This window comes from Calidris pugnax, unplaced genomic scaffold, assembly GCF_001431845.1.
Source record: "Calidris pugnax isolate Ruff unplaced genomic scaffold, ASM143184v1 scaffold18, whole genome shotgun sequence".
Lineage (NCBI taxonomy): Eukaryota > Metazoa > Chordata > Aves > Charadriiformes > Scolopacidae > Calidris > Calidris pugnax.
Window position 1 is genome coordinate 9,528,209 of NW_015090812.1, and position 23,095 is coordinate 9,551,303.

The following is a 23,095-nucleotide window of genomic DNA, read 5'->3' on the forward strand; positions in this document are numbered from 1 at the left end:
CAGCGGGGAGAAATTGAATTTGGCTGGCTTTAATCTGCCTTGATTTGGCAGATGGCTGGGTGTTATGAAATGAGCAGGGATGGAGGAAGGTGTTTTCTCCCGGGGCTACGGACCCCTCCTCTCCCAGTGCCACCGCCCTCGCCTCTCACCCCAAAATAGGGGGGAAACACACCGTTATCCATCACCATCAGGTCACTCCAAAGGCACGGTTCTGCTCCCGGAGCAAGCGGCTGCCATTCCCGGGGACCACCGATCGATGGGCTGGGGCATCTCCTCCTTTCCCTGGGGGGATGAGCTGCTGGGTGCTTGCTGGGGGGTGCAGGATGCCCCCCGCCATGCCCTGTGCCCCAGCTTTGCCCCCCAGTTTTTGGGAGGCAGTGGGGAGCAGAGTCAATCCCCGCTGCCCCCAGAGATGCAGCCCTAGCACCACCTCCAGCCTGTGCCCAAACACCTCTGATGGGAAGGGTTTCCACCCCCTCCCCGTCTCCAGTGCTACCTTGAATTTCTCAGTCACCCAAAGTGTGAAACAACTTTTTTTTTTCCCTTTTATAATCCAAATGCCAGGTTAAAAAAAACAACTCATTTCCTCCCTTTTCTTGTTAAAGGTGTTTAAAATTATTCCTTTTCGGGGGAAAGAGGAAGAATCTCATTAATTCCTCCCAGAAATGGTGTTAGCGCCAGGAAACTGCAGTTTTCAGGACAAGAGTCTCTGATCAGCTGAAAGGCCAAGCTTTGGCTGTTGGGACTGATAGGGAAGGGGACTGATTTAGATAACTTGGCAGAGTTTATTTTATTATTCACTTGGAGGATTATTAAGAACCACCCTCCTCCTTGCAATTTAGCCCCCCTTTATTTCTAATAAGAGTTTGCAATTTGTTTTTATTCATTTCCAGGGATGAGTCAGGAATGGGCACAAGCCCTGGTCATAATTTCAGGGTGCTTTCCTTCATCCCACTAAACAACTCCCTGAATTACAGTGGCTGCAGCCCCCCCGCTCCTCTTAAGGATGCCAGCAGCGGGCTGAGAATTGAAAGGCCGTCAGCAAAGAGAAACCCTCCCCTCCATAAACACGGCAGACAAATTAAAAATGGTAAAAGGGAAATCAAGACCTTTAAAGTTCAAACACTTTTCGGTGCCTTTTAAAGTTTTTTCGCTCTAGGCCCTTGCAGAGAGCACAATCTTTGGAGACCTTGGGATTCTCTTTAATCACCCAGCCAGGCTGCAGTGGTCTGAAATGATTACACATTTACATAGTAATAACCCCAACACTCCCCACATTATTTCATGGCTAGCATATTTCCACTCGGCGAGTGATCCATGTGTTTTAAATTATAACCTGTACATAGGAAATTAGTTACTAAGTACGATATTCACGGGCTCGTCTGACACTTCTAATTAAGGTGATTTACACAGAATTATCCTACGAAATAAAAAAATGGTGTTTTGCTAGCTAATAAAATATAATTACTACCCGCTTTTATAAGTTACAGTTAGTTTTAATCTATTTGGGGAATTGTTTATCTAGTTCATTACAGCAAAACAACTTCTTTCCCTTTTAGACACCCCCCCCCAAACTACCAAAGAAGACAAGAAACACCCTGGAAAGACCCAGCGATTTGGGCAGCCTCCTTCTCTCTCTCCTGATGGGTTTGCATTTCCAACTGATATGAGGCTGCTTCCTCCCTAGTTCCCTTTCTCAGGGCTGTGGCACTGGTTCTGGCCATGCCTTCGTGCATCCTCACGTGTTTGAGTGCCCCGTGCCTCTGTGGGACCATAAGGTCCCTGCTCTGGTGCTGCTGGAGGGCTCTGCCCAGCCCTGCAGCTGTGTCACCCATTAACCTTAATGGGGAGATGCACAGCCAGGTCCCCACATGCCCTGGGGCACTCATTGGGGTCCCGTCACTCCTCTATATTAGAGCACATCAGCTTTAAGAGGAACATTTCATCTCAGCAAGGCCCTCCACAATGAAAGCAAGGCTCAGGCTACATCACAGACACATAGATGTCTTTTAAAGTTAGGCAGGGATCTGGTTAGGAGCATCCCCAGATGCAACTGGGAATCCCCTGGCATCTCCCTGAGACAGACCCAAGGGGCTGTTCAGACCCAACCCTTCAGTTGTGATGTCCCAAAGGGCAAAGGACAGGTCAGTACGTTGAACATGTCCCTCCCTTACCCATAGTCTTGGGGTTTCTCTACCCCTGCCATGGTTGCTGTTACACACAATGACCTTCAGGTTTAATTTTTTTTTTGTAGTCCTGCCTCTTGGGGTGTGCTTGCCATAGGAAAAAAAACCAAAACAATATGCAGGGAATGGTGCCTTATCGTCCCTGTGAATGGAAGTTGCTGCCTCCTGCATGGAAAACCCAGGCCATGAGCTGAAAGTTAAGTGATCTCATTGTGTTCTGCCATGAGCAAGGTGGTACTTGTGCTTTTCCTTTAAGCCTTTGCTCTTGAAAGCTGCTGTAGGAATCTCAGCTCTCCTCCAAAAGAAACGAGAAGTATTCTGGGTGCCCAAGTCCTCAGACAAGCAGAAGCCCTACTCCCCATGGGAGATATCTCATCAGCTGCCAGGCAGAGGACCACAACCCAGGGTGTGCTCTTGGTACCCAGAGCCCACCAGATACATTCAGAGCTCTCATTGACCCTCCAGACCAGGCAAAAGCCTGGTGCCAGGCAGCTGCCCCAGGGAAGCAGACTGGCCATGCATTTGTGCATCCTCACGTGTTCGGGTGTCCTGTGCCTCTGTGGGACCATAAGGTCCCTGCTCTGGTGCTGCTGGAGGGCTCTGCCCAGCCCTGCAGCTGTGTCACCCATTAACCTTAACGGGGAGATGCACGGCCAGGTCCCCACATGCCCTGGGGCACTCATTGGGGTCCCGTCACTCCTCTATATTAGAGCACATCAGCTTTAAGAGGAACATTTCATCTCAGCAAGGCCCTCCACAATGAAAGCAAGACTCAGGCTACATCACAGACACGTAGATGTCTTTTAACGTTAGGCAGGGATTTGGTTAGGAGCATCCCCAGATGCAACTGGGAATCCCCTGGCATCTCCCTGAGACAGACCCAAGGGGCTGTTCAGACCCAACCCTTCAGTTGTGATGTCCCAAAGGGCAAAGGACAGGTCAGTACGTTGAACATGTCCCTCCCTTACCCATAGTCTTGGGGTTTCTCTACCCCTGCCATGGTTGCTGTTACACACAATGACCTTCAGGTTTAATTTTTTTTTTGTAGTCCTGCCTCTTGGGGTGTGCTTGCCATAGGAAAAAAAACCAAAACAATATGCAGGGAATGGTGCCTTATCGTCCCTGTGAATGGAAGTTGCTGCCTCCCGCATGGAAAACCCAGGCCACCAGCTGAAGGTTAAGTGATCTCATTGTGTTCTGCCATGAGCAAGGTGGTACTTGTGCTTTTCCTTTAAGCCTTTGCTCTTGAAAGCTGCTGTAGGAATCTCAGCTCTCCTCCAAAAGAAACGAGAAGTATTCTGGGTGCCCAAGTCCTCAGACAAGCAGAAGCCCTGCTCCCTCATCAGCTGCCAGGCAGAGGACCACAACCCAGGGTGTGCTCTTGGTACCCAGAGCCCACCAGATACATTCAGAACTCTCATTGACCCTCCAGACCAGGCAGAAGCCTGGTGCCAGGCAGCTGCCCCAGGGAAGCAGGGCAGGACCTCTCCTCCTCTATGCCCACCGTGGCACACACACTGACTGCACTGGCACCAGGGCATCACCACAGCATCCCGGAGGAAGGCTTGAAAAGCTCTGCTGTAATGGCCCAGGGTGTGCTCTTGGTACCCAGAGCCCACCAGATACATTCAGAGCTCTCATTGACCCTCCAGACCAGGCAAAAGCCTGGTGCCAGGCAGCTGCCCCAGGGAAGCAGGGCAGGACCTCTCCTCCTCTATGCCCACCGTGGCACACACACTGACTGCACTGGCACCAGGGCATCGCTATAGCATCCCAGAGGAAGGCTTGAAAAGCTCTGCTGTAATGGTAGCTGCAGCTTGAGTGTTGGCCATTGTAAGGAGATGAAGAGATAGATGTGCTCAGATGGGAGATCTGGGCACAGAGTGGTTTGGCCATTTAAGGAGATAAAGAGACAGATGTGCTCAGATGGGAGATCTGGGCACAGAGTGGTGACAGGATTTTCCTGGAGTCTCAGTGCAGCAACAACAGGTTGAGAAACAGCCCGGATGCTGTGCTCCAGCTCACCGCAGCCATCAGACCTCAAAGCCACTTGGACTCCCAAGCATGTTCAAATGAGGTTTCTGCAGAGCCCCCACCCAGGGCAAGGCAGGGCTTATGATGAGCATCCATCAAGGAAGGGCTGAGCTCACTACATCCATCCTTGATGAGCATCCATCAAGGAAGGGCTGAGCTCACTACGTGGCACAACAGCCACCCCCCAGCAGCACTCCGCACAGGTAATTAATAATAACTGCAAGAGAAGAACTTCCTTGAGCTCACACAGCTACAGTTGTTTGTGCTCATCCCTTAACAACATTGAAGCCAGAAGAGGTTTAAAGAGGTGGTAGGAGGGCTGCTGCCATGCTGTCCTCCAGCTCTGCAACTCTTCCACAGAACAACTCTCAGCAGCCCTCTGGATTTGACAAGCACCAGCCAGGGCACAGGCAGCTCCTGTGTGAGATCCCACAAAGCCAAAAGGTTTCTACAAGCCATGGCTAACTGCTGCATTTCTTAAAAAAAAATCCAGTGGAAAGAATTTATTTTTAGCTGCAGGACTCATGGCTCAAACACCCAGCCTGGGGCTGGGAGCCCCGGCAGCAGAGCAAGCTGCCTGCAGAGCAGTGGGGATGGCAAGGCAGCTGTAAATAAGCAGTCGCCAGGTAGAGAGAGAATTGGATTTTTGTGAATGCCGGTTTAAATAAGTGGAAGTGTCACTTGAAGCCTAAATAAGGAAATGGGAGTTTGATTTTTTTTTTTTTTTTTTTTTTAACTACATGAGGCCAAGTCCTCACCCAGCCGCAGGTGAGAGCCCCTGGCATGGCTGGGTGTGATCCGTGCTGTCAGGGGAAACACGCCGGGATTTTTAACCTGCGGCGGCTCCGCTAACGGCACCTGCTCCAAGTGCTGCCGAGAAGATCTCCTGCATCCGATGGTGGGGAAAAGGGCTGAATGAGAGTAAAAGTTGCCAAAGATGCTGGAGTCAGGACTAGAAGCACCCTGCACCTGCAGTCAATATTTGTGAGACCTCAGTGCCCAACAAGCTGTGACAAACCTGACCCCACAGGGCAGCCACGCGCCTCCCCCAGGAAACGATGCTGCAGCAGAAATTCAGCAGGATCACCAAATACTGTGGCATGACCTGATTATGCTAAAATTCCCTGCTTGCTCTGTGCCATTTGCACCCCTGGCTCTTCCTCCCCTGTTGGGGTTCCTCTTTATGAACCCCAGGTACCCCATGCCCCTGCCGCGAGCCCATGTTCAGAGCGGGTGACAGATTTCTGGGTGAGGATGTGGTGGTCCAGGTGTGCAGGGCAAAGTGGGAAGCTGGGGTGGGAGGGTTGTCTCATTTCGCTCCCACTGTTTGAAAAGGAGGTGGCTGAAAAAATAGAGAGAGAAGTCGGAGGGAAAGGTCATGCATTAGATTGATCTGGGGGGCTCTTTGCTACCGCGGCTGTAATGACTGTTTAATTATTCCCAGCTCACGTGGCAGTTCAGAAGAGGCTCCGCAGAAGGCATGCATTGCTTCAGGGCAAATAACTGACCGAAGATTTATTTCTCACCCTTGGGTTTCCGTGCATCCCTTCCTAGGGCTCCCGCTGCGCTGGCAGTCGGTGGCAGAGGAAGGCTTTGCCTGCTGAGGTCCCAAACCCCAGCCTGAAAACCCACACCCTGGAGTCTGAAGGCACTTCAAGGAGCTTTTATAGCACTTTCGGGGCATTGCACGAGCGAGAGGGTACGTGACCCACAAATTCTCTCACCCACTGTGCTCCCCTGGAAGCCCTGACCCATGAGAAGTGCTCTCACCCATGGATTATGGGCAGCACCCAGCTGCTCTGCCTCCCTGAGCTCTGCCATTCCTGAGGAGAGGAATGGGGCATCTCTAAGCAGGACAGGCAGCTGTATGGCTTGTGCTCTCTCTGCTGGAGAAGCTGTGGATGAAGGGTCCAGGCTGCTGTCATTGCCACCCTCTGAGTGCATGGGAGGAAGCTGAAGGGTCTCTCTTCCCTTTCTGTCCATGATTAATCTGCAACGGCGAGGGGCAGGGACACAAATCAGAAGGGGGATGAAAGAGGATAAATCCACGGTATCAGCAGCACCACATTTGCTAGATAATAAACAGACTGCTCTCCTCATAAATTTTCCTCCATTCCCCCATGGTTCCCTGCCAGTGACACCAGCGGGTGCAGAGATGGGCTGCTCCTGGCCTTTCTGGTGTCCTGGATGATGGGGAGAAGGTCAGCTGGGGAAGCCGGGGACCCTCCACCCAGGCTGGCATCCTCCCCCCGCTCCCCACACTGCAGGACAGCACATCAAAGTCCCATCCAAGCTCATGGGCTTTAGACTGTGCATGGGACACCTGAACTGACTGCAACAAGGTGATGCATACCAGCACGTGAAGTGGGTGGGAGAAGCACTAGAGGCACTAAAACGCTCTTTAATGCAGCTGGAGATGTGTCCATGCCTGAATCTGGACACCCATGACCCCAGAGCTGAGGTCCCACACTGAACGTCTCTGCCATGGGGTGGGTGGCTTGGGATGCCATGGGGCAGGATCTACTGCCTGGGGGGCCCGGGGCAGAGCAGGAAGCAAAGAGAATCACAGAATCACAGAATGATGTGGGGTTGGAAGGGACCTCTGGAGATCATCTAGTCTACCCCCCTGCCAAAGCTGGTCCATCTAGAGCAGGTTGCACAGGAACGTGTCCAGGCAGGTTTTGAATGTCTCTGGAGACAGAGACTCCACCACCTCTCTGGGCAGCCTGTTCCAGGTCTCTGCCACCCTCAAAGTAAAGAAGTTCCTCCTTATATTCAGATGGAACTTTCTATGTTCAAGTTTGTGCCCATTACCTCTTGTCCTATCACCACTGAAAAAAGACTGGCCCCACCCTCTTGACACCCATCTTTTAAGTATTTATAAGCATTAATCACATGCCCCCTCAGTCTTCTCCAAACTAAAAAGATCCAAATCCCTCAGCCTTTCAGACCCCTCCTGTGCTCCAGCCCTCTGGAGCAAAGTGGCAGCTCCTAAGCACTGGCTGAGCACCCCAGCAACCTGGTTTTTCTGGGGGGATTTTGCAGGTTTTTGGCTGTGGGACAAACCCCGGGTGCTGCACACACTGCAGGAAGGGGCCGTTGAGGTGCTGGGTGCTCAGTGCTGGGGTCGGGTCTCCCCCTGGAGCAGCTGGGCATCGTGCAGACATTCCTGCGTGCCGAATCACATGCCCCCTCAGTCTTCTCCAAACTAAAAAGATCCAAATCCCTCAGCCTTTCAGACCCCTCCTGTGCTCCAGCCCTCTGGAGCAAAGTGGCAGCTCCTAAGCACTGGCTGAGCACCCCAGCAACCTGGTTTTTCTGGGGGGATTTTGCAGGTTTTTGGCTGTGGGACAAACCCCGGGTGCTGCACACACTGCAGGAAGGGGCCGTTGAGGTGCTGGGTGCTCAGTGCTGGGGTCGGGTCTCCCCCTGGAGCAGCTGGGCATCGTGCAGACATTCCTGCGTGCCGGGAGCTGCACATGGGGAGAGGATGGGATAACATCACAGGTAACAAACTGCTCACTCGAAACACCTTGAGGGGTGCCAGAATCCTCTGGGAAAGCCCCTAGGAGCTCCAGGCTGGCTGACCACCTTCCCCACAGCCTGGGGAGAGGGTGCTGCAGGGGAGGTACCCGGTGCTGCCTCGCAAAGCACTGTCAGGCACTTAATAGTACCTGTCCCCACCATCTCCCTGGCCTGGATTTATGCCTTGAGGGGTCACCTCTGGCGAGACTCTAATAACACGACTTTATTAGCTTTCTTGTTCCTTCTTTAAGATACAGGAGCAAGGGGGGAGGAGGGCAGCGGCACCTCGGGAAGGAGCGGGGGGCATACGGATAGGAAGCAGCTGCCCTCGCGATTCCCCTTCTCCGTGACAAGGGGGAGAGGGAGAAAAATGATGCTCCCTCGAAATTTATCATGCACCCAATTACAATGTTAATTGGCAAGTCCCAGAAATCAATTAATTCGCAAATTTTTTTCAATTAAAAATTAAGATAAATCATAAAACGTTATTAAGCAAAGGCCAAACTCCGTGAACTTTTTTTTTTTGTAGGCATCTGGGTTTTTTTTTTTTTAATTTGAATAAAAAAAAAGAGCTGTGTTGCCAAAGCCCGATGCCCTTGAGTGCCTTTGCTGAAGCGCAGGGGGCTGTCATCAGCAGGACTGGGCTGAAGACAGATAAAAAAATATCGACCAGTCGGACACACTGCTTCTGCTTTATTGATCAGGCGGGAATTTAACTTGCTGTGCATATCCACCGTGTCAGCAAGGGCCACGGGCGAAATTAAAAGTACTTGGCTTGGAGATGTCGCCTTGATACTGGGGGGTGGGGAGAGAGGGAGGGAGGGGGAAGAAAAAGGGGAGAAAGGGAAGAAAGGAAAAGGAGAGGGTGGAAAAAGAAGAGGGGGAAAAGAAGGAAGAAAAAAAGACAGAGAGAAGTTGAGGAGCAGGAGGTTGCAATGACTGCTTTTCCTCGGTTGCAATCTCACTTGTTGGCCAGGGCTCCTTGTCCTCTCTGGAGCACTCGCAGGTGTCTATTGCATACAAGGAAGGGAATCAGCATGGAGCTTTGGAAAAAAGCCATTCTCACTCAAAAATGTCTCTAGTCTCACTCATTCAGAGGCTGTGGTACCTGCAGTGCTTGCTGCACAAGAAGTCTGAGGAAGTACCTGGCCATCAAGTTAAAGTCTCCAGGCATAAATCGAGGAGACCTGAGGCGAGAGCCATGACCCTGATGTGACACATGACAACAGAGCTAATTTGGGTTTTACACACTCTATTTATCCTGCTGGGCCTGCCAGCGTGGCCACTCGCCCTTCCCAGAGCAGCCACCCACGCCAGCCCTGGGAAGGTCTCCTCCAAGGGCTCTTTGGGACAGCACAGTGCTCAGCAGATCCCGCTGGAATGAAGCAAACCCTGGCCTGGGACAGAGTGAGGAGCAGCCGCATTTAAACACAGAGTTCCCTGAGCAGGAGAGGGGTCACAGATGTGCCTCTTAACTTGCTCTGTGTCCTTATTCTGACCAGGAGTAACACAGAAAGCCCCTGCCATTTGGGCGTGCAGGGACCACAGGGATGGTGTGCTTCTCTCCATGTCTATCAGTAGGGTCTCCGGTGCAGATTCTCGGTTGTTAGCATGGGATGACTTTAATAAGAAAGACCTCAAAATATTGGGAAAGCAGCCTGTGAAAGGATGTGAAATCCAGGATGTGTCTCCAGATGCCTGGAGCCATCCCTCAAGGACAGTGACCCTGCCCGGAGTGACCTGACCATCTCCCACAGCCTTCATATTTTCGCTATATTGCCAGCTTCCTCCTTATTCCTTATCCCACCATGCCCAGAGCTGCTTCTGTCCCCCCAGAAGAGCTACCTCTGTGCCTTCTGCATAAATAAACCTTAAGCTGAAGCCTCCCCCACCAGGCCGGTGAGGATGCTCAGCGTGGTGCCAGGAACTGAGGCAGCACTTTATGCTTCCACCCCAGCTGCCAAGGGAGGGAGGGTTAAGAACAGTGAGAGGAAAGGAGCACACATGCAAACTAAAAAGGCACATTTCCCAAACTTCAGGTGCTTGACTCAGCAACTGTAATATTTGTAATGGGACTTCCTAAGGTTTTTTAAATGGCCAATAAATGCTTCTTCCCCAGACTCCAGCCAGGGGCTCAGAAAGCATCATGGACCCATCGGGGGCCATCAGCTGAGTGCACTCCACAGCTCCTACTGCCTCCTTCTCCCCTCTTTTGTCTTTTGTCCTCAAACTCATCTTCCCTCCCACGCCAAGCTCAAACCACAGCTGCAAACCTGTTCTTTCTCTGCCCAGCCTCCCCCATCGTCCCCTTGCAGCAGGTTGTCACTGCCTGGAGAGCAGCAGGCAGAGTTTCAGGGTTCTCCTGTGCACCACCACCTCTGCTTATAGTCCCCTGCAGTGACATACACAGCGATACACTCGTATGCACATGGGGATGTGTGTGTGCCTGTCCTGAGGGACACCCACGGGTGCTGCTCGTGAACGTTGTGCCTGTGGTGCCTGCTGGGGAGATGCGTCTGCAGATGAAGCACCAGCAGAAGCTTGGAGCTGGGGCCACTGACAGCTCCAGAAAGAGTCTCACATTTCAGCGTGCTTTACTGCAAGCCTTTAATACGGATGAGGTGTAAAACAGGTGAATATAAATCCAGTGGGGAGAGGAGACCTGCATCTAGCGCCCAGCTAAGCTTCATGCATGCACGGCAGGAATATTCATGTATTCTGCAGCCCCCCCCCTCTGGCTGGGGCACAGGGCATAGGCGTACACAGAGGGTCGCTGTTAATATTTCCTATTTTTTGCCTTGGTGGCACTTAGCTGCTCAGCTGGGGACAGGCACCTTTTGCTCTCTGAGCTGTAGGTGCAGCACAAGGAGAGCATCCCTTCCGCACAGCACCGGGGGCTCTCGGCTGCTTTGTGCTTGTGCTGCACGGAGGTGAGCTACGAGGTAATTCCTCTTTGGAGGAGGAATACCAACAGTCTTGCCCGGCAAGAGTTAAACCCCATAAAACCAAGGCTTGTAGTTTTGTTTTCTTTCAATTTATACCCTTCACTTAAAGAGGGGGAGGAAAAAGAGAAAGGAGGGGGAGAAAAAAGAAAGCCAGGTGACATATTCTAAGAGGGAGCACCGAAAACGTGTTAAGCACTTCAAAATCTCATATATTCAATCGGCCTCTGGCAAGACATCTGCCTAATGTTAGCGCTTAAATATCCTTTTCCATTTTACATGCATTCAAGTCTCATTTGAGCGAAATGAAACGGTATTATTAAAGGGAGATTTTGCACAAATGGCCTGAATTTGACATGTCAAGTTCAATGAGGCTGTTACATATGTAACACCGAGAAGGGCTCGGAGGCTGCCGGCTCTTGAAACAGCGCCAGTGGCTCAGAAATGAAATTTGCATTCAGAGAGCCTTGCCTCACCACACGGAGCTGTGCGTGGGGCTTGGCCAGATCCACAGGGGCTAGAGGAACCGTGGGGTGACCACAAGCAGGTCTCTCTCTGTGCTAAGGGAGGCTGGACACACCAAGAAGACAGCAGAGCTAGAAACTCAGGTCCCTTGTTCCCACTCAAGTTGGCTTTTCAGGGGAAAGCTTGACCCTGCACCAGGGTGGGGTCCTTCTGAGTGATGTTCATCAACAGTCCGATGGCCACTGTCCATCCCCTGGGCATGCACAGCCCCTTGGCACGGGTGGGTGCTGCCCTGTGCCTCAGCATGGCTCCTCCTGCCTTGTCATGTGATGCTCTAGCTGGGTAGATCTTGAGATGTCCCTGCCCTGGGGTCAGGATGGTCACACCAGCACTGCCCATGGGGAAGAAGGGCTGTCCCTGTCCCTGGGGGATGGCAAGCCCCATCCCTGCCAGGTGAGCAAGGAGTTCATTGGTGTGGGTGGGATGCAACCCCAGGCTCCTGGTAATCTGCAACCATGGGTAGCATCATCCAGGTGGCTCCTACAGCTCTCTTGTACCTCAGCCCCATGAAGCTCCTGTCATCACCTGGAGGAATCCCTTTTCATAGAGCCATAGAATCATAGAATGGTTAGAGTTGGAAGGGATCATTGAGTTCCCACCCCCTGCCATGGGCAGAGACATTTCCCACTAGAGCAGGTTGCTCAGAGCCCCATCCAGCCTGGCCTTGAACACCTCCAGGGATGGGGCATCCACAGCTTCTCTGGGAAACCTGTTCCAGTGTCTTGTCTCCCACCCTCACAGGAAAGAATTTCTTTCTAATATATAATCTAAATCTCTCCTCTTTCAATTTAAAATCATTACCCCTTGTCCTATCGCTACACTTCCTGCTACAAGAGTTTTCCTCCTTCCCTTCCTCTGCCCTCCTCTGAGTGACGCCGAGCTCCCCGCTCCGGTGATGCCTGAAAGCCCACGTGAGTCCTCAACACCTGCAGGAGGTGATGGTGTGGGGCAACCCCTCCACCTTGCTTCTCCACCACCCTCTCCCCTCCTCTTGATCTGCCACTACGGCAGCATCTCGGCTGGCTGACCCCACCACCACGCTGCCTCGGGGGACATCCCGGCACACTGGGGAGCCCCGGTGCCCTGCCCGGGAGCTGATGTGGTGCCCATCAAGTCTCTGGTGCTGCAGGCTCGGCGGGCAGGAGGGGATCCGCCTTCCTAACCCCCAGCGCTGGAAATTTATGATTTTGTTGCAAATCATTAAGGTTTATTAAAACTTAACAGCACAAGCCACGATTGGCTGCATCCTCTTTAAATTAAACAAAAAAAAAAAAAAGGCCCTTGGAAAGCAGCCCCCCGGTTCGCTTCTCCCCATCAGACTGATAAGTAACAGCTGCTCAGCCATTTCAGTAACGAGTCGGTATTGGCAGGGAGCGGCCAGGGCTGCCGGTGCCCATCACGTTTATAGGCCTACATTTTATTTTTATGTTTATTGGGTTATTTGAGATCATTATTAGTTTCTCTCTCCTCTTGTTGATGTGTTCTTGCTCCCGGCTCCTCCAGGCGGGGAAAGGTGGGGGAATGGGAGAAGGGGCCACCAGCTAGAACACCGAGCCGCCCCGTCGGAGCCGGGCAGCACGCGGGAGCTCGACCCACTCGTGTTCCTGCTGCCCACGATTGCTGCCCACGACTGCTGCCTGCTCCTGCTGCCTGCTCCTGCTGCCTGCCCTGCCTGCTGCTGCTGGCTGGCCCCCGCATCGCTCCCCTCCGGGACTGGGAGAGAGTCTCCCGGTGCCGAGCGGCTGTGTTACAGATTAGCCTCCATCGCCTGAATCCATCGACTAGATTGAACGTTATCTATCACGCTACGGAGGGAGTCGTTATTTAATAATTAATAAAGACCTCTGATTCTTCTTCACCGCCTGCGTGGCCGAGCGGAGCGGGCCGGGGAAGCGAGGGCAAGCCAGGGAGAGCTGTCTCCTCTCTAACTGCTGCTGTTATTTAAAGGAATATTGCCATTCTTTTTCATTTGTCAGCTGGCCCACAATGGCCCTTGTCATGCTTTATGATTTAGGGTTTCCTTTCCTTTCCCATTAAACGCCACCTTCCCATCACCGCCTCGCGCCAGCCAGCCTCCGCTCCTGGCTTGCGGTTTCAGTTTCACTCTGATATTGGCCCAACTTCTTTGATGGGCTCCTCCGAGCACTAATTGCTTCTGTTCATTTAAACCTGTTCACTAATTTGCAGTGGCCCTTTATTAAGTTGGATGCGGCCCAAATTACACCATAAATTACGCTTGCAAGGGGACTGGGTGTCACGGGGGATAAATGGGCTGCCTGTTCCCTGCCCCCCCTTCCCCCTTCTCCATCTTCCCGTGCAACGCGTGGGGGATGCGGGTCTTAACCTGGGGCTGTGGGCGCCAAAATTTGGGAGATCTCAGCCTGGACCCACTTTGGGAGGTCTCTCTTTCTCTGGCTAAAGCTCCCTCTTTCTCTCTTCATTTGCGACAGCTATCGCTCAGTTGCAAAGAAGACCCAAGCTGGGCAGGGATGGATTCTGCATCCTCCATTCTATGCACAGCCACATGCACCCCCCCTGCCCTGGCATACTAACCCCCTCACACACAATGACACACACGGTCTCCCTCCTCTCCTACCACCTGGTGACGTAACTTTGCTTCTAGTCGGCCGTTTGATTCTTTTCCTCACCTTTTAATGACCGGGGAATTCATTAATAATTGAAATAAACATGCTCTTTTCCAAGGCTGCTGAATTTTATTAAGGCAGGGGCAGGGATCTGCCAACCCTTGGCTGCAGCCATTTCCTAAATAACTGCTAGCTGTTAAAATGCAATTATTATTTTCTTTTTTTTTTTTCTTTTTTTTAATTGAGGGACTTTGCTGTGCTGGGGGAAGCAGACAGGAGCTGAAGGCAGCCCAGGGGGAAGCATGCGCCATTGCTGCCAGCCTGCTCCATCATGGAATGTGAGCAACGTGAGAGCTGCTCACCCGAACACACGTCCCCAGGTCTCTGCCCTCCGGGAAGCATTTCTGCAGTGAACTCCAGGGAAAGGTTTCTGCCCCTCTGGCTAGCACTAAATCACATATCTGGTAGCTGTGGGTACCACCATCTCCTGTGCCCTGGCTGGCTAACCGGGGATGCTGGTGGACCCCAGGGAGCTGCTTACCTGATGTTCAGCTGGGTGAGCTTCTCCAGCTCCTGCTCCATGTGCTCCTGCAACTCCCCAGGGCGAAGGAGGACCTGGCAGATGGGGCAGATTGGAGCCTGGCTGTCAAACAAAGTCGCTTTCTTTTTGCCTGCAGGGAGGAAAAAAGGGGAGAAAGCTTTAGCTCTGATCAGTTCCATCAGCATCGTCTGCACTCTGCCCTGGCCCCTGTCCTAGCTGAGGTCTGAAACTGGGGGATTTTCTCCTGGTACAGCCCCATTTCTCTCCCCGTCCCACGCTCCCTGGGGCAGGGACTGGCTCTGTTCTGCAGCGGGACAGCAACTGGCCTGAGAGCATCCCAATCCCAGCTGTGGGCTCTCCAGTTTTACAGGGAAAGCAGGAACAGCCACATTTCAGGAGTGACCCAGTGAAATCCCAGCTTCCCCAGTTTGCAGGACAGGCGGTGTGACTTGGGGCAGATGGATGATGCAGCACTACCCACTGTTTCTTTTAACTAATAACAGTAAATTAAGAAGAGCCATGTTCATCCCCCTCACTATTCCTGAATTTGGGTGGTTCAGGATCATCCCCCTGAAGAGAAAAGAAATTCTCCATGGGCTCACAATGGTGGGGAGGCAGAGGAGACCCCACGGTGCTGGGCTGCAGATGGCAGGTAGCAGCTGAGATCTGGGATGCTCAGCACAGCTGCCCTGGTGGTCTCCAGGGTTTGCTCACCCCATCCCTGGGCTGGGATGTGGCCCCTCACCCTCGCTGCACCACCGGCAGCTCCAGACCACCCAGCCACCCTCACCCTGTGTCCTCTGGGGCTGCATCAACCCCGGGTGAGATCTGTGGGTGCCTGCGGACCCCAATCCCAAGCTGGGCTGATCCCTGGGGCTGCCCTGGAAGTGGGGCGCTGCCTCACCCCCTCCTCACCCCAAATCCTCCCCACCGCTTCCCTGCCTGCCCACATCTCCCTGGCTCACTCCCTGCTCCTAAGCCAATTTCCTCCAGCTCGGAAACTTTATTGCCCCCTCTGTAAGGAATATACAGCGTCTATTTAACATAAAATAAAACTCTAAAGCAAACAATGAAGTTTCAATAAAACGGAGAAGCCCACGGGTCTCCAGGCCCCCCTCTCCCAGCTGTATTAGCAGCTCTGCTCATGAGAGGGCGTGCGGAGCCCGGCTCAGATGGCTCCGGCGGGGAGAAACATGCTTTATAGCCGCCTGTTGTCATCTAACCCGAACCCTCCTGCTGGATTATTTATTTATGTATTAGACATGGATCAAATTGGTTAAATCCGAGTGAGAGGCAGTAATGCACAATAAAGCAGACGGCGCTGGATACGAGGGGGCTGCGTGCACCGTGGCCTTCCAATCAGGAGCCAAAAGGTGCCATTTTATGGCTCCTAACGATGGCAGAGCCCAGTTAAATGAATCCCCATTAAAGGAATAGACCTTCTCAAAGTATAAAACATTGGTGTGAGCGGCTTTACTGGGTCCCTGCTGCTCACTGTACAACCGCCTGGCGCAGGCATTTAACGAGAGGAAGGGTCTGAAATAAGTTGGAGAGTCACCTTGGCTCATCCTTGCCTCCCAGCAGGACACAGTGTACGTGCCTGGGGGGAGCAGGGCTGTCACTGGGACGTTTTATGCCCTTTACTTCAGCCTCCCCATAGGAGACAGGGGAAATTAAGGCATGAGGGACGAGGTGGAGCCGGCCAGAGCTATGGGGCATCTCCTGCCTCCCCAGCTTCTCCAGCCGCTGGGAACTCTCCCATTTGCAAAGCCAGGAGGAAAACCCAGCCAGTCTCTCCTACAGATTTGAACTGCTCCCGACGGCTCCCGGGCAGAGCCCCGGAAAATCCCAGGCACTTCAGCTCCTCATCCCCATTCTGCCGGGGAGGACACAGTGTGCAGCCCGTCCGACTGGGAACATCTTCCTCTCTCCTCTTTTCCTTGTATTTAAATAATGCCCAGAACCCAACCCAAACCCAAACAACCAGCTCCTGCTGACCCTTGCGGGAAAGGTCGGCATTTCAGTAATTCCACCTTCCTCTTGGAGCTTTTCCACTTTTGTGTAGTGGGGGCCCAAAATAGCCCAGGAGCGTCCCCGACCACCTGCTATTTATAACCCCAACTTCGCAGCAAAACAATGGAGCTGTCTGAGCCTCCCTCCCAAAATAAACAGGCAGCCTTTGAGCGGACGGGAAATCCTGCTGGATCCCCGCTGTGGGGTGTGCAGATGGACGGGTAAACAGCCTGCCCTCCGCCCTACCGCGCCGCAGCCCCGCTCCCAGCCCAGGCCACCGCCGGGGGGCCCGCCAATTCCACCCCCCGTCTGCCACCCACAGCTTGGGCTGGTGGGGCAGGGATGCTGTCGGCAGCACCGGAGGGTGAACTGGAGGTAGAGCATCCCTGGGTCTCTGATCTCCAGGGGATGTGTTTGCTGATGGAGGTGATGGAGTGTCCTGGACCGCAGCGCTGGGCTGGGCAGCTTTGGTCCAGGAGGTGCAGCTGGTGTCCCTCCTGGGGACCAGCTCTATGGCACCAGGCTGGTGGCTTTTCTAACCTCCTGCACGCCCAGGTCCTCGCTCCCTGCTTGTTCTTCAGGGCTCTTCTGTGGGGTGCATGTCCCTAAGCAGAGGTGACTTTGGATTTCAATGGCTGGAGCAACCAGGAGGGATCTCAGGCCATGGGAAGAAACCTTGCTCCCTTTCACGGCCACTCCCAACCCCAGTCCAGGCCAGCAGGAGAAATGAGCAGCAATGGCTTTACCCACCAGCTACAACGATACGGTGACAAATTCATGCCAAGGAAGGACGTGACAGCTGTCACCCTGCATCCCTGTGACAGCCGGGGAAAATCCCCGTGCTCCAGTGAGTGCAGGAGGTGGGTGCTTGCACTGAAGCAAGGGCTTCCAGAGGGGCAGGAGAACAGGGATGAGGACGTGCAGCCAAGTCCCTGATGTACAGACTGCAAAGCAGCAGACAGAAGGAGCCCTGACTCCTGGCCCAAGGGGCTGACAACCCTGCTTTTTCAGGAGCAGGGCTAAGTGTGAGCGACAGGCTGAAGGGAGGGATCATCTCCCGTGCCAGCAGGACACCTACGCAAGCCTCCCCAGGTCTGTGAAACCCACTGTGTGCCCGCAGTGCCACAGAAGCTGTCGGTGGGACGTGTCTCCCCAAATCAGCGGCATCCGCATCCGCAGCGTGCCCCAGAGCCTGGCACACACCCACGCTGCCGTGTGTCACGTCGGGCAGCGGTACCCATCTCCGTGGCGTGGGATGCTGGGTTGTGGGGAGGGAGATGATGGGCATCGCGAGTCCTTGGGTTTTGGCTGTGAATGCAAAAGTGGAGGGAGGTACGTATATCCCGTCTCTCCTCTCCAGAGCAGGGACACCGTGGTACCCATGATAAAGCAAAGGATGCCACACTGTGTGTGTGGCTGGACCACGCTGGGGTGTAGGTGCTTGCCCTGCTCGAGGGAGCAGAGGGCATTGGTTTGCCCAGGGCAAAACGAAGGGTCCATATCCCCAAGTGGGCTGGACCCTTGCCTGCCCCAGCAGCGAGTGCTCCCCGCTCTTCCCTCCCTGCCCTGTGCCAAACCCGCTCCTGGGAGATCCTGAATGGCTCTTTTCAGGCTTTTGTTTTTTGGCAGCTGTGTTTTTGTTTTCTTTGCCCCTCTCTCTCCCCTTCGCTCTCTGGTTACTCAGTAGGCTCAGCTCCAGTGTTTACCCTCCTCGGCTCTGCCGTGCTTCCCCCGCTGCTGACCCCCCGCTCGCCAGTGCCAGAGAGATGAAAAGGCAGAGCCTTGGTGCTCCCGCTGTTTGCACGGTCTCCTGGGCTCCGCGGAAATGTTTAACTCCAAGTGTTGAAACCGAATATTTCCTGCTCTGAAAGCTGAGGGCTCGATGCGCAGACGCACCCCTGCGTGGAGGAATTTGTCCACGGGCTCCGTCGGAGGGTGTCTGTGCATGGATCCCAGCCCAGGCGGGGACTGAACCGAACCCTCCTGATCCTGCTGGGAATCGAGGGCCAGATCCTGCCCCCATTTACACCAATATCGATCCAACATGAGTCCCCTGAGTCCTCTGAGTCAGGTGTGATTCAGCACAAAGTAAATGCTAATGGTACCCAGGTGTCGGGGATGCAAGCGTGGCACCCAATAGGTGTGAAGGCATGAAGCCATCCCCTCTCCCACCCTCTGTCTGTGCCTTGGGATGGAGGGCTGACAGCATCATGAGGTGTTTGCAGGCCAGGACCGGGTGGCTTGATAGGGAGAGCCTTTCCCATATGAACAGAATGGGAAATGCTGTTTTGGAGAGAATTTAAGTGGGGAAAAAGGGACCCAACTTGCCAACAGCCGTGACAGCAGTGATGTATACAGCCCCGCGTCACTACCCAGCATGGAGTAGACGATGCTCCCAAGTCACTCTGAATGAGCCAAGTTTACAAGCATAAGGGCTCACTCTCCCCAGGAGCTCAGCGTGTTGCCAAACAAATGGAATAGATTGTTTATAATTCAATAGCTCAGTTCTGCTGGTGGCTTATTGCACAGCCAGGTACCTCCCAGTGACTGCCACCACGGGTTGCACAGGCGGTGGCAGTGGGTAGGGGACACTGATGGGAGCACATTCCCTGCTGGGTCCTGACAGTCTTTCACTGGGCAGACCCCAGGACATCTGCCCAGGTGCTGGGATATCTTCTCCGCACACTGTCCTTCCTTGCGGTCATCTGAAACTTGCCTCCAGGAGAACCAGCTCTCCTTTCCCAACTCCCGATTTGTCCTATCTCAAACTGTTTTCCACTTGTCTGAGTACCAAACTCCCCCTCCTCCGAGATGCCTCCCTCCATCTCGCCCTCCTATTTCCTCTCTCTCCCTCTTAAACACTCCATCATTTAAACCCAATCAAAGCCAGTTGATCTGAAACTCTTCTGAATAGAAATGACCCCATGCTGGGGCCCTGCGGCCCCGTGCGCCGCTTCGGGGGCCGCGCTGAAACCAGGTGGGTGGTAATGGAAGTGCTGACACAGGCTCCTTGACAGCATCGCCACTGCCAGCGCCTGTAATAATCCCTCCCGGCTCCCCCGCAACTCGGTTTCCGCGGCGATTATTTTCCATTCGATGATGGGCTTGCTGTTATTTGTGTACTGATAGCAGATATCTCGTGTGACAAGCCTCCTTTCCTTCCAGCTCAAAAAACAATAATTCAAAGAAAGCCCCATATTAGCTTGGAAATAGCCAAACGCTCGCTCTTCTCCCAGCGAGCCCGTGCCGCAGCCCATGAGGCTCGTGGAGCCCTGACAGTAAGTGGCAGCCGAGGGGCTGCGCCGCAGCTGGGGGAGGATGACAACGGCGGGGTGAGGAAGGCGGAGATGGTTCATGTGTCAGTGCAGAGCACCCCGGAATAACAGCAAAGGCAAAAAGTATTTGGTAATAAAATGAGGGCGCCTGGATAACATTGTTCATCGCTCTCCCATCTCTGTGTTATTTACTGGTGTGCTCCCAGTGCCATCCCCATGGGGCTGCATCCTGCCTGCCCAGCGCCACCCCGCATCCTGATGGTTTTGGCTGGGGCCAAAAGGTACATGGTCCCCAAAAACATGCACAGGGGATGGCTTGAGGTCAGGAAATGTCCTGCTCCTCCCAGCAGGCCATTCCCCTCCTGCCCAGGTGTGCAGGTTGCAGAACTCGGCTGTGTGGGATGCAGACCTCAGCTTGCTGCTCAGGACCATGCACCCTGGATCCGTCCCCTCCTTCACCGATTCTACACAGGGTGGTGGAGAGCCAGGCGCTGGGGATGGCAATGAGGTGATTCCAGGCTCGGATGCTGCATCTTGGTTCAGCATCTGGCCATAACCACATCCACAGCACTAACTCTGCAAACACCCCACAGAGCAGTGAGTGCATCCACATCACCGAGGAACCACCCTGTGCCACAAAGACCTGCCCTTCCCTGGAGCACATGCATTTTGGGGGTCTGTGCATGCAGGAAGGGAGCAGGGGTCTGGAAAAGTGACTTTTTGTGTAAGAGTAGTGTTCTGAGGAGTCACTTCACTCCTGCATCACAGTGCAAAGCTGACACAGGGCACTGGCAGAAGCTGAACTCAGATTGTACTGGACACGGCACGGTGCCGTTCCTGCATGGAACCCAACTAAGAGGAGCACAGGGGTGGCTGGCAGCCAGTTCTACACAGCTGGGGTAAGAGAGGCACAGACAGATCAAGGGACCTCTACAACCTCCTGACCAACCTGGCGTGCAGCAAAGAGCTGAACTCAGCCCCCTGCATCCCCACCAAGGGCCTGATCCCCAGCACTGCTCCCTGGTAGGATGCCCGGACTGCCAAGCAGCTTAGCAAATACACCTGCTTCTCCTGAGGCTAAAAACTACGGTGGGATCTGAGGCAGAAAAGCTTGCTAAAATATTGATTTCCTTCCAAAGAAAAGAGTTGCTTTTGAATCTCTGCCTCCAGGCGAGCTGGATACTGGAGGGGACTGGTGAAAACTGGCAGAGTGCTGCTGCCAAACGCCAGCTGGGGATCCAGTCCCAGGTGATGCCGTGGGTCGCTCTGTAAAAATGCATGTTTAGCAGCACCCCAGGCTCATTGAAAGCCGTGACACGTCCCGTCGGGTCCAACACCACGTTTCTCGTGGGAGCTGGAAAGGTGAGGAGCCCCTCTGAGCACCCGACCCCACCGCTGGTGATCCCAGCCCCGGCTCTCCATCTGTGGAGATCACGGCTGCCCGGCACGGGGCAGAGGAAGATGGATTGAGCTGGGCAATAATTTAAGAAACTGAGTGAGTCTGTACATCCAATCACTTTACAAATCAGGGGAAAAGGAGAGAGGAGGAAAGGCAGGAGGGGGGGGGGAGAAGTGAAAAGGCCGCGCAGGGAAATGCATCACAATTACTGTCTCGGCTCTAATGAGGAGCCTGTCATGAGGCTGTCATCCTGCGGAAAGCCACCTACTCAGAAAGATTCAATAAAAAAGTAGCAGAGAGATAAAAAAGAGATATATTTCAGCCCTTGCTAATATTCTTTTCATTTGTCCCAGCACAAAATAAGATACTGCACTTAACCGGCTCGGTTAAAATGAAAAGGGGGGGGGGCGGGAAGGGAGCAGCATTGATCAATACCACTAAAAGCCGGGAGACACGGTGATGGAGTGCAATTTTTTTGTCTGTGCTGAAGCATAGCAGAGGCCCGGGCGGGGTAATTTATGATTCGCACGCATGCCGGCTAACTAGAGGCTGACAAGACAATGAATCCACGATGAGAGGGACGCGGGCCGCCGGGAGAACTGGAAAGGGAGAGTGTGACAGGGACCTGGAAGGGAGAGGGGAAGAGGAGGGCTGGGACGGGCTGTGGCCCCATCTCCCCACGGCGCTGCTCCTGGGCTCAACGTGGCTCCGCAGAGCGAAGCAGAAATGCCTCCCCGAGCTTCACAAAAGAAAATTAGAGGAAAGCCAAGAGGAAGACAAGGGGCTGCACTGCCCCAATCCCTGCCCTCCTCCCTCGCGGCTCCTGGCTGGGCAGGCTGCCTGTGCTGGCTTCCCCCAAGGAAGCACACTGGTGCCCAGCCACAGCCCGTGCTGGGCTGGAGATGGACCAAAGCGGGACAGTGGGGACCAGGGACAGAGACAGATGATCTGTTCTCCGCTCCAGCTTCTCTGATGGGTATGTATCTGGGCAACCTCAGGACCACAGAGCTGGACCTTCCTGCTGCCACCCATCCTCTGCCCTGGCAGTGAAACTGGAGCCTCCTCCAAGCCACTGCCTCATCTCCAAAACACACAAGTCCTGGGGAGCAGCTGAGTCTCCCCGGCATCAGTGGGGTCCCCAGCTTCAGTGAACATGGCATGGCAGAAACACTCCTGGGGGCATCCTACAGCTCTGTCCCTCCAACCTGGGGGACCTTCTGGAGCGTGATGCACCTCCTTCCCCCGACATGGTTGCATTGCCCTCTATCCCATGGATCTTGTCACGCCATGCAGCCAATACTGACCAGGCTGTGGGCAAACTACCCAGAGCCAGTGGGACCCAGGAGCCATGCATGCAGTTCTGCAAACGCTGTGGCCCACAGCCAGCCCTTCCAAAGCAGGGCTTGTGAAACGAGGCACTGGGACCCAGCACACTCCCCACCAGGCAGGCAGCCAGGCAAGAGACCCCAGTGCTTTCTCATTGCTCTCAGTGTCTGTGCAGCCACGGCTGGACTGAGTGCAGGGAACAGCTCTGCTTCCTCACCATCCCTCCTCTTCCTCGGCCACCCAGCATGCCTGGGGTTGTGCACTTAGGGGTGGCAGCTGGTGCACTGACATGCCTGGCCTCTGGCCCTGCTTGCTCTTACAACAGCCACTTTTTGTCCCTTCCTGAACCAGTCTCCCAGGCTGGGGTTCCTGCTGGCCTGGTGGGAGAGGGTGGGGAGAGGAAGAGCTGTGTAGCTGCACTGCCAACACGTGTCTTGATTATCCGTGCTCTGCGTCAGTTCTTGGGATGGAAAGACCTGGAGAAAAATACCTTCTTCAGCTGCCAAAAAATAACGGCAGTGGGAACTACAGAAGGTGGGAGTTTCACCAGAACATCCCTGTATCTGGCTGGGAGCCTGTAAGAGAGCTGGGGTCCAATGTCCCAGGCACTTTCAGGGTCTGTGCCATGCCCCGATGGCTTCACCCACACCAGAAACCGGGATACAGCAGTGAGTAGAAGTGACAGCCTTGCACAGGCTTGGGGAGTGCTGCAGGGGCTTCTCCCTCCCAGCCTTATCCCATCAC

At 54.0% G+C, this 23,095-nt stretch overlaps 1 protein-coding gene across 1 annotated transcript in view; it reads right to left on the reverse strand.

Moving 5' to 3' along the window:
• Positions 1 to 23,095, reverse strand: part of RNF220 (ring finger protein 220) — a 245,300-nt gene that overhangs the window by 75,563 nt on the left and 146,642 nt on the right. Inside the window, exon 3 of the mRNA XM_014938949.1 lies at positions 14,339 to 14,468. Coding sequence (XP_014794435.1) covers positions 14,339 to 14,468 — 130 coding nt within the window. The remainder of the gene's footprint in view (positions 1 to 14,338; positions 14,469 to 23,095) is intronic.